General features: G+C 66.0%; 7 protein-coding genes across 7 annotated transcripts in view; 3 read left to right on the top strand and 4 right to left on the bottom strand.

The window, feature by feature from the left end:
• Positions 1 to 838: 838 nt before the first annotated feature.
• On the top strand, positions 839 to 8,806 carry F751_4161 (Pyrophosphate-energized vacuolar membrane proton pump 1; the record flags this gene model as incomplete). The annotated part of the gene is made up of 11 exons (XM_011400503.1): positions 839 to 942; positions 1,126 to 1,441; positions 1,658 to 1,885; positions 2,198 to 2,512; positions 2,789 to 2,878; positions 3,012 to 3,416; positions 3,594 to 4,028; positions 4,287 to 4,814; positions 5,924 to 6,070; positions 6,369 to 7,538; positions 7,793 to 8,806. 11 exons carry the CDS (start codon positions 839 to 841, stop codon positions 8,804 to 8,806), a joined length of 4,752 nt encoding a protein of 1,583 aa, XP_011398805.1.
• F751_4162 (hypothetical protein) lies at positions 4,283 to 4,804 on the bottom strand (the record flags this gene model as incomplete). Its single annotated transcript, XM_011400504.1, has 1 exon — positions 4,283 to 4,804. One exon carries the CDS (start codon positions 4,802 to 4,804, stop codon positions 4,283 to 4,285), a length of 522 nt encoding a protein of 173 aa, XP_011398806.1.
• A 1,561-nt stretch (positions 8,807 to 10,367) lies between the features above and the next one.
• Positions 10,368 to 11,127, top strand: F751_4160 (hypothetical protein; the record flags this gene model as incomplete). The annotated part of the gene is made up of 4 exons (XM_011400502.1): positions 10,368 to 10,490; positions 10,574 to 10,630; positions 10,767 to 10,874; positions 11,071 to 11,127. 4 exons carry the CDS (start codon positions 10,368 to 10,370, stop codon positions 11,125 to 11,127), a joined length of 345 nt encoding a protein of 114 aa, XP_011398804.1.
• Positions 11,128 to 11,167: 40 nt separating this feature from the next.
• F751_4159 (hypothetical protein) lies at positions 11,168 to 11,323 on the top strand (the record flags this gene model as incomplete). The annotated part of the gene is made up of 1 exon (XM_011400501.1): positions 11,168 to 11,323. One exon carries the CDS (start codon positions 11,168 to 11,170, stop codon positions 11,321 to 11,323), a length of 156 nt encoding a protein of 51 aa, XP_011398803.1.
• A 341-nt stretch (positions 11,324 to 11,664) lies between these two features.
• On the bottom strand, positions 11,665 to 12,514 carry F751_4158 (hypothetical protein; the record flags this gene model as incomplete). The annotated part of the gene is made up of 4 exons (XM_011400500.1): positions 11,665 to 11,785; positions 11,949 to 12,016; positions 12,188 to 12,328; positions 12,458 to 12,514. 4 exons carry the CDS (start codon positions 12,512 to 12,514, stop codon positions 11,665 to 11,667), a joined length of 387 nt encoding a protein of 128 aa, XP_011398802.1.
• Positions 12,515 to 13,275: 761 nt separating this feature from the next.
• On the bottom strand, positions 13,276 to 14,698 carry F751_4157 (Zinc transporter 5; the record flags this gene model as incomplete). The annotated part of the gene is made up of 3 exons (XM_011400499.1): positions 13,276 to 14,167; positions 14,353 to 14,515; positions 14,659 to 14,698. 3 exons carry the CDS (start codon positions 14,696 to 14,698, stop codon positions 13,276 to 13,278), a joined length of 1,095 nt encoding a protein of 364 aa, XP_011398801.1.
• A 711-nt stretch (positions 14,699 to 15,409) lies between these two features.
• The window catches only part of F751_4156 (Putative peroxisomal-coenzyme A synthetase), a gene marked incomplete at both ends in the record, with an annotated part of 8,292 nt that continues 7,556 nt past the window's right edge, over positions 15,410 to 16,145 (bottom strand). Inside the window, 2 exons of the mRNA XM_011400498.1 lie at positions 15,410 to 15,580; positions 15,743 to 16,129. Of these exons, the coding sequence (XP_011398800.1) occupies positions 15,410 to 15,580; positions 15,743 to 16,129 (558 nt within the window). The remainder of the gene's footprint in view (positions 15,581 to 15,742; positions 16,130 to 16,145) is intronic.

The following is a 16,145-nucleotide window of genomic DNA, read 5'->3' as shown; positions in this document are numbered from 1 at the left end:
GGCTGGTCACTCACATTGCATGCAGGTGCAAATGAGCCAGCCACGAGGTATATCGGCAGGTGAGAGCTCCCGATGCAATCATTGGGGCTTCAACGCCCTCTTGAGCTATACATGGAAGGGTGATCGTACCCATTTGCCACACTGGAATAAGCAGCCAGTCACACCACGCACCCGTGCTCTCGAGGTACTGTCGGACAGGCAACTCCGTCTTCTTCGGGGCCTCCGGAGCGGATGCTTCTGGGGAAGTAGTCGCAGGTGCCTCAGCCTTGGTATCATCCGTGGGCTGGGCAGGTGCCGAGGGGGGAGGAGCGGCCCCGCCTTGCTCGGAGGAGGACGGAGGTGCCTGCGCATCTTCGACTGGCGCGGGAGGAGCGGCCTCCGTATCCTCTTCCATAGGCGTGGGTGCGCCCTCAGCAACAGCTGGCTCCGGTACGGTGTCCACAGGTGCAGTGGCTTCTTCTTCTGTGGGAGGAGGAGTAGCCACGGCGGGGGCCTCCACCTCCGACATGCTGAGGCAGGGTGCGAGGCGGCGATGTAACTGGTATTCGATCCTTTGATGAGTGACTGCGGTCGAACAGTCTGAGCTTGAACCAGGATAGGGAGGACAATTCCCCACGAGAGTGGTCGCTGCCTGACTCAAAGTTTGAGCCCCGCCCCAGCGCGCCCGATTTTCCCAAGATGGTACAACAGACACCATGTGCGAGGCGTGTGCCGTCGGCACCTCCACCCTGCGAGCCATAGGTAGCTCGCCTGTGAAGGATTTGGCACCAACATGTGATGTGTGTAATATAGAGCGCAATCTCAGGAGGGTGTCGAGGTCCAACCCCCTTTGGCAGACATGGCCCCCATCCAGCCCATGGAGGTGGAGGGCCCATGGTCGGAGATGGCTCCCATAAATCGCCAGGACGCCTTCCAGGTTCCCAAGCCACAATCTGTATTTGGGTGAGCAGTGAATTCATAGAAATTTGTCTGTGCTGGGGCAATGTGGAGCCCTGCATGGTGCCGCAAGTCTTGAGAGCAGAGGATCCATGTGTTGCGTGATGCCTCGCCCACCCTTTGCCACTTCCTGCTACAAGGTACAAATACTTGTGCACCCCACAGGGGAATCCAGCAGAATGCGCTCAGGCCCTTCAAGCAGCGCTGGGGCATGCTGGTATTGGGCGGCGGGGCGATCCTCCTCACGGCCATCGTACTCCTCTTCCTGACGCTGGGCTCCCGGCAGGGCCCAGCGGAAGCTCAAGGCGGCAAGACCATTTCCGCTCCTCCACCTCCCGTCGCCCCTTCCTTCTCCTGCGAAGATGCGGCGGCAGGCGAGCCCTGGGACTGGGCAACGCCCACCGCCTACAACCTGACGCTCAAATTGGAAGCAGGGCACTTCGACGGCGGCGTCGACGCCCCCAACCACCCCCGCTTCAACGCCAGCGCAAGCATCGCCTGGCGCGTGCGGAGGCGGACGCGCTGCCTGGTGGTGCAGGCGCGGGGCCTCAGCGTGCGCAGCGTGGCGCTGCGGCGCGGCGGCGGCGCCCGGCGCGTGCTCTGCGCCGACGCGGTGGCCTGCCGCGCCACGCTGCGCGAGCTGCGCCCGCGCTCGGACGACACCTGGCGCACGGACCTGGTGGCGGTGGACCTGGGCGCCGACGTGCTCGACCCCGGGGAGGGGGCCGCGCCTGCGCTGACCTTCGAGTACACGGGGGTCATGGGCGCCGGCGCGGGCCTGCACCGGTCTCAAGCCTTTGCCGCGGAGTGCGTTGCGCCGGGGACGAGCGACCGCGCGCCCTGCGCGCGCGCGCTGGTCGCCACGCAGTTGGCTGCCACGCACGCCCGCTCCGTCTTCCCCTGCGTGGATGTGCCCCGCTTTCGGGCCGTCTACAACGTCGCTGTGGAGGTGGGGCGGCGGAGTACTCTTGTGTGGCGGACGAGTGTCTTATTGGAGGGTGACCGTGTGGACTGGGTTGCCTGAGAGGCCCAAACCCTGGTTGTGGCCCAGAGCGAGAGGTTGCTGCACCTTTGGACAGGCGCTTGTCATTTCACAGCTCTTCATAGCAGTGACGGGCAGACTGACACGCAGTGTCAGCAGTGTGTGCCTTCATGTAGCGAGGCCCAGAACCTCAACTTGCTATCGCCAAGCCGAATCCCCCTCAGCCTCCATTCGACCCCAGTTGGCTATCATGAAACACCCGACTTCACACTTCCACAGGTCCCTGGCGAGGTCGGCCTGACGGTACTCAGCAACAGCCCCATTCTCCGAGTGGGCATGGGCACGACGCCAGGCAGCCTGCGCCACAGCTTCCACCCCACTCCGCCCATGCCGACCTACCTGCTGGCGGTGGCTGCCGGGAACCTGGTGGCGGTGAAGCCCGGACTGCCCCTGCCAAAAGCAGTAGAGGCTCTCCAGGTCCAGGCCTGGGTGGTCCCCGGGAGGGAGGGCCTGGCAGCCTTCTCCGCCGACGTCGCGGTGAAGTCGCTGGCTTTCTACACCGCCTGGACGGGGATCGAGCAGCCTCTGACCAAGGTGTGGAGACGAGGTAGGGTGTCGACTGGGGCGGCAAAGGTCTCTGAGGCAAATCGATCACCACTTTGGCTACATGCCATTGCTACCGCATTTGCCGAGCTTGTGTGCTCAGCATTGTCTGCTCCAGGAAATTTGGACCAGGCAGCAACGGTCTGAACCAGATTTTTACGTTGATTGCCCCTTTCTCTCCCGCCGCTTGTTCCAGTACACCCCAGACTTTTACATGCCAATCCACCAACCCCTGTCGACAGCATCCCTCCCCTGTCCACCCCACAGGTGGACTTTGTGGCCATTCCAGGCAAGCAGGGCGCCATGGAGAACTGGGGCCTCCTGCTCTTTGACGAGCGTCGCTTCCTCCACAGCCAGGTTGGGGGGACGGGGGGTGATGGTGGTCGCGAGGACTCCTGCCCCAACTATTGCCTGGTCTGCGGCCTGACAGCCTCACACTCGTACTCCCCCACACCTCCCCCTCTCCCTCCAACCTTCTATCTCCTCTCAGGCCACGGGTGGCAGCTTTGGGGCGTGGCGCGCTGCGGACGTCGTCTGTCACGAGGTGGCACACCAGTGGTTTGGCAACCTTGTGACGGGGACCAACTGGACGCAGCTGGCTTTCAACGAGGGGCTGGCCTCCTTCCTGGAGTACCACTGCCTGACGGCGGTGGGCGCGCCGGGAGAGGTGTTGCGGTACCGCGCCCCCCTGCCCCAGGCCCGACTGCCCGGCGTGCATGAAGGGCCCACGCTGCGCGCACTTTGCACCGACGCCTCGCCCTTCAGGCCGGCCATGGTCGCCGCCTCGGACGCGGCCGTCGGCACGGGCGGCGTGGAGGTGTACTCCAAGGCAGCTACATTTTTGCGCATGCTGGAGGTGGCGCTGGGCGGCGAAACACTGCAGATCGGCCTCCAGGTCTGAAGGGGGGTGGGGGGGGGGGAGGTGGCGCAATGCGGGGTTCTCAATGAGTTTGTTGTGTATGGGAACGTGACGAGGCGAAGACCTGGTAGCCTGGCAAGCATCCCGTGCCGTCCTCTTACACTGCCATTCTGCACCAGCCAGACTCCTTGATCCCCACCACCCATCCAACAGGCCCTGCTGCATGAGAGGGCGCTGGGATCCGCCAACTTTGGCGACATCCTGGTCGCGGCAGCGGCGGCGCAGGGGACCATCATCTCGACCGACCCCCTGGCCGGCGGCCTGCCGGAGACAGGCACGGCGTGGGCCACCCAGCCCCTGCTCCCGCTGCGCAATGCCAGTGCCGTGGCCGCGGTGGGCCAGCTGCCCGACAGGGCGGGCCCCTTCTGCGCCACGGCCCAGCTTCCCGCCGCCGGCCTGGGCGCCGAGGAAGCCGCGCGGCAGGCGCTGTGCCTGCCCGCGGCGGGGGCAGCATGGACGCTGCCGGCCGGCACGGGCGGCGTCGCGGACCAGTCTGCCTGGGCGGGGAGCGTGAACGCCACCGGCCTCTTCCGCACGCTGCACAGCGCCGCGCAGCTGGAGGCCCTGGCGGCCTGGGCCACGCAGGTGGTGAGTCGCGGTGTTTGGAAGGGTGGGAACAAGGGGGATGTGTGGCGGTAGGGGCTACCGGTAGCATTCAAAAAAGGTGGGAGGGACAGGATGATGTGTGGCCCAGGGGCCCCAGCAGCTCCCAGGATGTGCTGGATCCGCCTGGAGGGTCCTTGACCCCAGTCCCCGGCGCTTATGATCCGTGCCCAGCCTGAAGCCCACATGGAAGCCTGCCCTCCAGGATTCTTCCACCACCCCCCACCCCCCACAAACACTCAGGGCGCGTGCCCGGGCGCCGACTGCGCCCTGGACGAGGGCCGGGCACTTACGCTGTCCTCCGCGCTGCACGACTCGGCGGCGCTGACGCTCGCGGGGCTGCTCCCCGTCGAATCCCTGCTCGATTTCGTGGACGCGATGCTGCGCATGCCCGCCGCCCAGCGCACGGGCCCGGGGCGGTACCTGTTACTCGTCCCCGGCCTGGAGACGCTGGTGGCCCTCTCTGCCGGCACGAATGCCGACTGCCCTGGCGCGATGGCGGCGTATGCGGCGACGGTCATTGAACCAGGCGCCATATCTGCGCTGGCAGGGGTGGCGAGCAGGGTGTCTGATACAGGCCCGCCCCTGTCGCACGACGCCACGTTGGGCGCGCTGAGCGCCACGCAACTCGCAGCTGCGCTGATTGCCCTTGACATCGACCCCGCTGCCACCGGCGCCGCGCTGTGCCCCGCCCTGAACCGCACCGCGCTCATGGCATCGACGGCAGCCGGGGCAACCGCCTCCGCCGCTGCTCCGTTCATCTCGCCGGATGTGGAGGGTGCCGTGTACGCCGCGCTGGGCGCAGCCTTGCCTGGGTGCGGGGCCGCCGCGCCGGGCGCCGCCGGGCTGCCGGCTGCGCTGCGGCGCTGCTACCTGCTGGCCGCCGACGACTCGGCGGCGGAGCGCTGCCTGCTGGCCCTCCCCAGCGTGCGGGGGCTGCAGGCCGGGCAGTGGGCCTGGGCGCTCGGGGCCGGCGCAGCGCAGGGCGTGGCGGAGTTTGAAGGCAAAGGCCTCGAGGTCGCGACGCGCGCGCGCGCGCGCCTGGCCGCCGCGCCAGCTCTTGCGCCCGGCGTGGCGGCGGCGGCTGCCGTGGCGGGGGCCGGCGCCGGCTGGGAGCAGGTCGCGCGGGCGCTGCGGGAGAACTGGGCGACGCTGGGGGCCGAGCGCGGGTGTGCCGCGCTCGGCGCCCTGGCCGGCGCGCTGGCGGGGCAGCCGGCGGGCGCCGTGGCGGCACTGACTACGCTGCTCCTGGGTCCCGGCCAGGCCTGCCCTGCGGCCCTGCAGGCAGACGTGCTGGCCAGGGCCAGGCTGGCTGCTGACGTGGCCCCGGCGCTGAGCAGCGGGGCCTGCGCCTGGCTGAGCGTGCGGGCGTGACGCGGGCAGGGGAGCAGGGGCCCTGCTGTGCCATGAACAATCGTGTCCAGCGGCGCAGGCTAGGTCCCCATTACATGACTCCAATAGACTGCCTTCCCGGATCATTACTGCTGGGCTATTGGGCACGCAAAAGCCGGGCAGCTTCATGAGAAGCACGATCGTTAATTTTCCCGTGCCATGGTCATTTGGAGGACGTGAAAGGCCGCGTCAGCACGCGGAGAAATCCAGTGCGCTCGAGTACTGGGGGAAGGCCTGTTAGCCATCCCCCAGGTGAGGGCTGCATGCGTCCTCCAGGATCTCCAACCGCTTTTCCAACGTTGCGGCATTGTCAAAAGCCTTCCAGGGGGCCATGCACCACCGACGGGAATCTTCAATCCGACGTCGGGACTGGTTCCGCATGGATCCCCGGCAACGCATTCGACCCCGGCCCCCCCACTGTTTGTCTTGTGGTGGGCGTAAGAGTGCTAGCCCAGCGTCCCTGCCATCCTTCACACCCTAACATCCAGATCGACGCGCACGAGCCACTGGGGCTCTCACCCACCATGAGCGCCACCTGGCTCCCCGATGCATTCGCCACCATCTTCACCCCGGTAGCGGCGACGGTGTCCGTGCTGTTTGCCCTCTGGCTCTGGTACCGTGTCAGCCTCATTAAGGTGAGGGTATGGGGAATTGACGTGCGCCTGAATGCCAAGGGTCGAGGGACTGGGTGCGAGGCCGCCCCCCCACCACGACGCCATCAGGCCGTGGCCCGGCGGGTCCCCGGCGGGTCACCCCTTGTCGAGCACCCTCAAGACCCCGGTGCATGATCTTCGAATGCACCTGCATGCAATGCGATGGGTATCGTGTGGGGTTAGTGGAGTCGCGCCCCGCCACCGGGTTTCGGCCCCGATCACCCTCGTTCCCCTCCACGGCCCGCTGATCCTGCGCGATCCACCCTACCCCATCCAACAGGTTCGCGGCGGCGCCAGCTCCGGGAACTCCAACGGTCGCGAGTACCTGCTGGAGGAGGAGCAGCGCGGCGAGGCCGAGATCGAGGAGAAGGTGGCCGACCTGCAGGTGGCCATTGCCGAGGGCGCCACCTCCTTCCTGTTCACCGAGTACAAGTACGTCTCGTTTTTCATGGCCGGCTTCTCTGTCTTCATCTTCGTCCTGCTCAGCTCCCAGGACGGGTTCAAGACCAAGTGGCACCGCGACGAGTCCGGCGTGCTGCGCGCCCCGGCCCTGTACAACGGCGCCTTCTCCACCATCGCCTTCATCGTGGGCGCCGCCACCTCCATCGTCTCCGGCTACCTGGGCATGTCCATCGCCACCTACGCCAATGCGCGCACGGCGCTGGAGGCGCGCAAGGGCATCGCCCCCGCCTTCATGGCCGCCTTCCGCTCCGGCGCTGTCATGGGCTTCCTCCTGGCCGGCAACGCCCTCCTGGTGCTCTACCTCCTCCTCGCCGTCTACTCCCGCGTCTTTGGCGACGACTGGGAGGGCCTGTATGAGGCCATCACCGGCTACGGCCTGGGCGGCTCCTCCATCGCGCTGTTCGGCCGCGTCGGCGGCGGCATCTACACCAAGGCCGCCGACGTCGGCGCCGACCTTGTGGGCAAGGTGGAGAAGGACATCCCCGAGGACGACCCGCGCAACCCCGCCGTCATCGCCGACAACGTGGGCGACAACGTGGGTGACATCGCGGGCATGGGCGCCGACCTGTTTGGCTCCTTCGCCGAGGCCACCTGCGCCGCGCTGGTCGTCTCCTCCGTCTCCGCCCTGGGCGTGGACCATCTGTGGGTGGCCATGAACTTCCCCCTGCTCATCACCGGCTCCGGCATCCTGGTCTGCATCGCCACCACGCTGCTGGCCACCGACCTGCGCCCCGCCCGCGTCGTGGCCGAGATCGAGTCCACGCTCAAGCTCCAGCTCATCGTGTCCACCCTGGTCATGACCCCCGTGGCCTACCTCCTGGCCGTCGCCGCCCTGCCCCCGACCATGACCGGCCTCTTCTCCGACGACCCCATGCGCCCCGTCAAGAACTGGTACCTCTTCGTCTGCGTCGCCGCGGGCCTGTGGGGCGGTCTCGTCATCGGCCTGGTCACCGAGTTCTACACCTCCAACCGCTACGCCCCCGTCCAGGTGAGCGGGAGGAGGCGGGAGGGGTGGGGTGGCTGTGCGTGGTGCTGTGGGTGTGGGACGGTGGTCGACGCCCAGCGGCGCTGGGAAGCGTGGGTCGGTCGACGCGTGGCGCTGCCGACACCCGAGGGTGCTCCTCGGCCCCCTGAGATCAGGAGACCTACCCTTCTCTGCCATGCCGGTTCTCACCTCACTGAATCAAACCCACCGACATACATCCCCCACCCCAAACATCAAACATCCTCACGATCACACAGGACGTGGCCGACGCGTGCAAGACCGGCGCCGCCACCGACATCATCTTCGGCCTGGCCCTGGGCTACAAGTCCGCCATCATCCCCTGCCTGACCATCGCGGTGACCATCTTCGTCTCCTTCTCCCTGGCGCACATGTACGGCATCGCCTGCGCGGCGCTGGGCATGCTGGGCACGCTGGCCACCTGCCTGGCCATCGACGCGTATGGCCCCATCTGCGACAACGCCGGCGGCATCGCCGAGATGGCGGCCATGGGCGAGGACATCCGCGAGCGCACCGACGCGCTGGACGCGGCGGGGAACACCACCGCCGCCATCGGCAAGGGCTTCGCCATCGGCTCCGCGGCGCTGGTGTCGCTGGCGCTCTTCGGCGCCTACATCACGCGTGCCGGCATCACCATCGCCGACTCGTCCATCCTGGACCCAGAGGTGTTCTCCGGCCTGCTGGTGGGCGCCATGCTCCCCTACTGGTTCTCCGCCATGACCATGAAGTCGGTGGGCAAGGCCGCGCTGGCCATGGTGGAGGAGGTGCGCCACCAGTTCAACACCATCCCCGGGCTCATGGAGGGCACCGCCCGCCCCGACTACCGCCGCTGCGTGGAGATCTCCACTGCCGCCTCGCTGTCGGAGATGATCCCCCCCGGCGCCCTGGTCATGCTCACCCCCATCGTGGTGGGCGTGCTGTTCGGCGTGCGCACGCTGGCTGGCGTGCTGGCCGGCGCGCTGGTGTCGGGCGTGCAGATGGCGGTGTCCATGTCCAACACCGGCGGCGCCTGGGACAACGCCAAGAAGTACATCGAGGCGGGGGCCTCGGAGCACGCGCGCGAGCTGGGGGGCAAGGGCTCCGACGCGCACAAGGCCGCCGTCATCGGCGACACAGTGGGCGACCCGCTGAAGGACACCTCGGGGCCCTCCCTGAACATCCTCATCAAGCTCATGGCGGTGGAGAGCCTGGTGTTCGCGCCCTTCTTCCTGGCGCACACCGCCGACGGCCTCATCTTCCGCTTCTTCAAGTAGAGGCAAGGAGGGTTTTATGTGCGGGGTGGGGGAGGTGCTCGGGCGAGAGTGCGCGCGCGCGTGCGCGCGCGCACCCTCCCGTGCGACGATCCCCCCACCGCCCTCGTGTGCGAGAGTCGCCGGCCTGCTGCGACTGCAGGACTGTCTTTAATGCAAACCTGTTCCGACGGACGAGAGATAGAAGGGGGGAGGGATCTGTGACTAGGTTTTCAAGTCTGGAGGGCGGGGCGAGGCATATAGGTGGGCCAGACATGCAGCGTGGACCTGCATCTCAAACGGCGCAGGTTGCCGTGGCGGGGTGGGAAGGCTGGGAATTGGATAACCAGGGGATGAAGCTGGTGCTTGTTTGTGGCAATCGCAAATATGCGAGTGCAATCCACGCCTCCTTGATGTGACCCACGCTGGACATTACGTGGCACGTTCAACCATATCCCACCCAAATTTGCATGGGGCAGGGAGAATCGCACGGGGCAAGACCAGCTTGTCTGAGGCCCTGACAATCTGCTGTATGGCAGATATACTTCTCAGATCATTACCTGCGATCCGGATTATCCGAATGCACTGAGTTCATGACTTCCAGAGCAACCGGGCTGTGGTTCTGAAAAGACTAGGACATCATCTACAGGCGCTGCACACTTCGTGCACGATTCCAAAGGAGTTTCCCAAGGTCCAAAGTGGCGCTGGGGATGCGTGCGAGATGGACACAGCATGGCCTTTCCCATCGCCCAGACACGGTGTCTTCCCAACAAGACAGGCGGACCCTACCCAATTCAGTGCATAGGCTGAGACTTTGCACGTCTGAATACCCATCTGTGATCCATGCAGCTCGGTGGAGAGGGCAGATTGTCGTACTGAACGTCGCTGCGTACAGTTCCAGAAACCGCGGTACCGATTGCGTAAACCGGGCGGCTGAGCGGCGGAGAGGCCCCGATAAGCATCACAAACAAACACAGGCTTCATATTCTCCGTCATGGCGTGGCGGAATGACGAGATTATTCTGGTGATATGCCCCTCGCGACGCGACCCCGTCGCAGCTCGAGAAGATTTTTTGAATGCCTGAATCGGATCGCCCGTATCGACGGCCAGCACGTGCCAGTGCGCCCATACATGGCGAGCATGTTGTCACCCCAAGAGCTTTTACCGAGCGATATTCTATGCATGCTGGGAAGATCCCGCCTTCTCCTGCTCCACTCGGGCCGGGTTCAGCTTGCTCCGCAAAGACCTCGCCGTGTCACCTCCGACAGATGCACCCCCAAAGCAGGCGCAGCATCACCGGATCGAGCCGGCTGGGCCCCGGGTCCCCCGCTTTCGACAGAGTGTCAAGTTCATGCACGGCCAATCAGTCGTCCTGAAACACACCCTGTCACATACAGTGCCTGGATCTACCCGACCAGACTCTCTGGGCTCTGCGAACCCGGGGTGCTGGCTCCGCTCTCCTCCTGAAGGTTCCCCGACGTGGAGCACGGTGGACCCCCAGCAGCACCATCATTCCCGCGCGCCGAGACCCCAGCCACCACTCCGGGTGTTACCCTAGTCTCGAAGGCAGCGTTGCATCCTTGTCATGGCTGCCGTGCAGAAGGGCGCGAGAAGCCGCCCGGTGCGTACCACTGCTGCGAACGTCGCCCGCTACAGTGCAGACTACCCCAAGGACGTCAGCAACGGCTACTCCTACAAGGAGGATCAGGTGAGTCAGCACCGAGGGCGAGCCGTCTGCCCCGCCTCTACGCCCTCTTTGACCGGACAAGGCGCCCTCTCCACCCCACGCAGTACATTGGCGGGAGCGCGGACGGCACCGCTCCACGGGTGGATCTCACCAAGCTCAAGGTGAGTGGCCTATTCCACGGGCCCGGGACCTCTCGCTCTCATGTGCACCCGTCTGGACCCGGTGCACTGTGCGTGAGGGTGCCTGGGGAACCTGGCTGGACCCCACACTCCATGCCCCACCCGGTCTCCTCCCCAGGTGCACGCGCTACGCAAGTACACCAAGGTGTACGAGGTGCCCGGCATTGGACCGCAGAGCAGCAAGGAGGACCTGACGAGCGCCGTCAGCAAGCACTGGAACACGATGGTGAGTCGCGATGGCTGCGAGTGGTGGTGTGAAGAGGAGGGAATGGGGCCGTCTGGCGAGGTCCTCGCAGTCATGCCCAATTCCAGCCCCTTGCAGCGCCTCTGCGTGGCCCTCCCTGCAGCGCCTGTCCGGAGCTTGCTTACGGTCCTTCCACCATGTCACCACCCCACTTCCCCCCTTCCCCCCGATTTTCCAGACCGTCAGCGAAGAATCCGTGCTGCAGAACTTGATGCGGGTTCGTGGCAGGCACTGAGGCCCCTGTGCACTGCGGCAAATGCGCTCGGTTGAGCTCCATGGTTGTGGGCGTCCTGGCCATCGTCCCCTCGTCACCAACATGGGGCTCATGTTTGGCAAAACCCTCCCCGCTCAGCCAATGCGCTGCCCCATTGACCCCGAACGCGGATCCCGGGTGGGGCCAGGCTCCCCACCCCTCCCCCGCCTTGTACTGAAGCTTGACCCTTGACACGACCTTGTCACGAGTTCCTACACAATCGCAAGTCTGGGGAAAGAAGGGTGGCAGACACAGGGGAATGGTTTATGCCCAGAGTCTCTGTGGGACAATGACTCGGGCTGTGTCTGCTGCTGTGCACAAGTACAGGGGCCGCCGATGGAGTGAGCGGATGGCATCCAGGGACAGCGGAGGGTGTGCGGAGTTCCACACCGAACGTGGAAAGGCCAGGTTTTCCTCTGCGCCATGCGCCTCTGCGCCCTCATACCATGGACGTGCCCCGGAGCAGCGGGAGGTGCACCGGCGCGCACCTCCACCGCGCCCAAGCCACCCCAAACGTGTTCACATCTCCGGGAACGTCCGCGCCAGGGGCACCCGGAAGTAGCGGATGCAGAGCATGGTGCCCAAGCCGATGCCCATGGACAGCAGGTCGCTGGTGAGCGAGAGGCCAACCACCGTGTCCCTGCAATGGCCAGGGGGAAAGAAAGGGCGAGCAGGGCCTGCGCACCGGCGTTCTTGGGTCCAATGGAGGCAGCTCCCTTGCGCCAGCGCCGGCAAAGGGCGTCGAGCCTCCGCCTTCACCCACACGCACACTCATGCCATCGATCCCCACCCACCCCTCGCACCACATGTTCCAGACCCCCCGCCAGAAGAGGATGACGCCGGTCACCGCCACCAGCGTGCCCAGGTTGGCCTGGAAAGCAGGGCAAGAGGGGTATTTCATGGTGGTGTGGCGTGCCGGATGGGTGGTTGCTGCTCGTGCGTGGGCGGCTGCCGACGGTGCACCCTTCCTGCACATGTGATGCCGGACATCGGATGGCCACTCCCGCATCCTCTCCACCCACGCGCCCCTCTCGATCAACACCTCCACTCCAGGCACCTTGACGTCAAAGTGAATGTTCTGGTCTTCTATGGCGGTGTGCACGGCAGCCGACATGGCGTGCTCCACCGTGCCCTCCACCGCCACCGCAACCCCCCGAGCCACCACCCCAGACAGATACTCCATCTGCCACGGGTGAAGGGGGGTTGAGGAGGGTCAAATCTGCTGCCGGGCATTCATGGTGTGTCATGGAAATTCTTCTCTGAGGCATAGCTCACCCCAACCCAGCGTCATGCCCCCTGTCATGTACCCCACCTCTGGGGAGGGCTTGGCTCCTGCCCCTCCATCCGAGGCCAGGCCCATACCCTGCATCGCGCCTAGCAGCTGGAGGATGGATGCATGGGACGCCGGTATTGGCCAAGAGTACCGAGTATCAGAATTCCATAGACCCCCCTCACACCCTAGAGCATTGCGCGAGGCAAAGCGCGGGGTTGGCCCCATGCCAAACCCATCCCTACCAGCCCTACGCACACGGGAGTCATCTGGGGTGCGATCCAGGCTATTCTCGGGGGCATGCTGCATGCGATGAGTCAGCCATGTTCCCGATGCCGTGCTGCTGCCGTTCTGCAGGGATTGCAGGAGCCCCGACTCCTCGTCACGGAGGTGCTGCGAGGGCATGCCCTCGCTGAGGACTCGTGCCCAGCGATGCCGATGCTGTCTGGGCCGGTGTGAGCGGGAATTAAATATGGGTATTCTTCTCACGGCGCATTCTGATCCGTGCACGTCCCTTGTGCGGGTTGTATAATCGGGCCCCTCCCCGGCGGGAGTCAAACCGACCGCCGAAACCCTTGCTGCAATTTTCCCCCTGATGTCCCCCTGTACCTTCTCTGTAAATCTCTCCATGACTGATGTCGCCATTACATACTCTGAGCACGACTGACACAGGCTACGGGTAGAAGACACTGGATTGGGAGACAAATGCGCTGATGTTGGCGTCCCACTGTTTTCCTCAAAGAATGGGTTTGATGTGGTGATGCGACAGTGTTGCCAGCCGGGGCTGGTTTGGGATTGCAGGTCAAAGGAGCAAGGATTATTGCGCGGTGCGCCCCCACGGGGCCGGCCCTCGGCCCCGATCACGCCCACTTCCCGATCACGGCCATCACCGCGAAGCCGCCGTAGAGGGCCGCGAAGCTGAGCAGCTTGACCGGCAGGGATTGCTGCGTCAGCCACTTGTTGTGCGTGAACTGGGGGGTGATGAGCTGCACCAGGGCCACGTAGATGAGGATGCCGGCGGAGACGGCGTCGAAGATGCCCTGGACCAGGAGCGTGGTGGCGTCGTTGCCATTGTAGGTCTGGCGGATGCCGATGCCAATGGCCACGCCGATGGGGGTGGTGAGGGAGTAGATGAGCCCTACCACGAAGAGCTTGAGCCCGTTGAGCCGCGCGTCCACGGCGGTGAAGCCGATGGCAAAGCCCTCAAAAAACTGATGGAAGGAGAGCACGATCATGAGCGTCTTGAACTGGGCGCCGGTGGAGACGCCGAGGGTGATGCCGATGACCACGGAGTGGAAGACGATGCCCGCCTCCATGAGGTACACGCTGGCCACGCGGCTGAGGCTGGTGCGCTCCGCGTCCTCCTCCGCGTCCTCCTCCGAGTGCGAGTGGGAGTCCTTGCGCAGCGGCTGCTCAAGCGCGCGCCGCGCCGCGCTGTCGGCACCGCCGCCCGTCCCGCCCAGGGCCATGCCGCCCACCGCGCCGCCCTGGCCCAGCTCCAGCGCGCGGTCGATGTTGCAGCAGGGGTCGCCGCCGGCGAGGTCGCCCATGCGGCACTGGTACTGCTGCACCGCAAAGTCGAAGGCCTGCATGGCCAGGATGGCCAGCACCGCAAACAGATAGGCGTACGCCTCGTACGACTCGTTCCAGGAGGCGGGCAGGCAGGCCGAGGTCAGCGCCTCGTTGGCGGGCTGCAGCATGTGGATGAAGCCTGTGGCCAGCACCGTGCCAAAGGCAAAGAAGGTGCCGATCCTGGGTGGGCGTGGGGGGTGGAGAGGTGGGGGTCTAGAGTGGAGGGAGTTCTGGAGGATGGGAATCGTGTTGCTGGACTGAGGATTCCTGGGTGCTGGTGACGGATAGGCAGGGGCATGTCGCCATGATGTGCGCGCACGCCCGACACACAGTCTGCACCCCAAACCGCCCCCTTAACCACGTACTTGAGGGCTGTGCGGAAGGTCTTGGAGCGGATCACCCGTAGGAGGATGGGGCCAAAGGCGCCCAGGGCTGAGACGGCCAGCAGAATGAACACCGCGCCGATGTGGATGCCCATGTTGTAATCCCCCAGGCCCTCGAACTCGCAGCCGCCCTCGTCATCATCGACTGCAGGAAAGGTGGGTTGAGGGGGTAGGAGATTGGGGGTTGCACGGTAGGAAAGGGCATGGATGCTTAATTAGTCGGCCGTTGGTCACGTGAATCGCAGGTTTCCCTGCCCTACACGCTCGGAAGCCCGGCTCCCTACTCACGCAGGCGCCTGAAGGCCACCGCGGTGTGTGCTCTATGCATGGAGGCGGGTTTAACACAGAATCGGAGGGTGAATTGTAAGGGTGTGGCCCGGAGGTCGGCGCGAGCCGGCTGGGTGTACGAGCAAGGGTAGGGCACGGCGTCGACGTAATTCGAGCGGGGGCGAGCACGGGGGTGCGGATGGCAGGGCGAGTGCTTCCCGACTGGTGGCGTGGGGTGGGACGGGCGGTGTGCGAACTGTGCGGCGTCGAATCCCCGCCGTAGCCTTTGGGGATAGCGCGGCCCCTTCAATTGGTTTCCCGTTCGACCCGGGTCCCTCCCTGGGATCCCCGGGATTGCCCCGGCGTCCCCAGGGAAGCGCCTGCGCCAGCACCCCTGTTTCCGCGCGTCCCTCGCAGATCCAGTATTCTGGCCTTGTATCCAAACGCCATACTTTGCAACTCGGGGTTGAAATCGAAGACCCAGTGCCGGGAATGTAAGTACAAGTGCTTGACCTGCATCTGTACAAGGTGAGCCCAGCTCGGGCCCAGGGGCAGCGCCAGTCCGAGGCGCGGCGATGGCGCCGCGCTCGCATATGCCGGGCTTGGTGTGCCCAGCAGGTTCTGTGCTGCACTCGGCGAGCAGCACACTTACGCGAGTGGCGCTGGGGATGGGGTCTGGGAGAGAGATCCTCGCTCCCCCCACGAGCCGATGGGGAGCCCGCCGCCGCCGCCCCACACCCACGCCATGATTCTCCACCCCCTTCGGCCCATTTCACTTCTCCGGCGGCTTGAAGTTGAAGGCGTGCACGTTCCCGCTCTCCACCCCCGCCTGCGGGTCGATGGTGACGTCGATCAGGCTGGGCCCGCCCGAGGCCAGCGCCTCGCGCAGCGCGGCGGCCAGCTCCTCGGCGGTGCCCACCGCCACGCCGCGCCCGCCAAAGGCCTGCGCCAGCAGGTCGTAGCGCGAGACGGGGGCGAAGTCGGTGGGCACGGGGTCGCCCGCGTGGCCCACGGCCGCCAGCCCCCGCGCCGCGGCGGCGCGCAGCTCCCGCCCGCGGCGGTCGCCGCCATAGATGCCGCCGTTGTTGAAGATGATCAGCGTCACCGGCAGGCCGTAGCGCACGATGGTCTCCACCTCCATGCCCGAGAAGCCAAAGGCGGAGTCGCCCTCCACAGCCACCGTCGCGCGGCCCGGGTCCTGGGTGGCCGAGGCGATGGCGTAGCCCAGCCCCACGCCCATGGTGCCCCAGGTGCCGGCATCCAGCCGAGTGCGCGGCACGGTCACCGGCTCCAGAAGCAGGCGCGCGTTGTCCATGGTGTTGGCGCCCTCGGCCACCACCAGCGGGGGGCGGGGCAGCGTGGCCAGCGCGTCGCGCACTACGCGCAGCGTGGTGCCGTAGTCCAGCGGGTGCGTGGTGCGCGCCAGGCGCGCGCCCAGCTTCTCCCGCGCCGCCGCGGACTTGGCCGCCAGGCGCGACGTCCAGTCGCGCCACTCGGGGCGGGGCAGC

The sequence above is a fragment of the Auxenochlorella protothecoides genome, assembly GCF_000733215.1.
Source record: "Auxenochlorella protothecoides strain 0710 unplaced genomic scaffold scaffold49, whole genome shotgun sequence".
Taxonomy (NCBI): domain Eukaryota; kingdom Viridiplantae; phylum Chlorophyta; class Trebouxiophyceae; order Chlorellales; family Chlorellaceae; genus Auxenochlorella; species Auxenochlorella protothecoides.
Note: the sequence above shows the minus strand (reverse complement) of the source record. Positions and strands in the feature narration are given on the sequence as shown.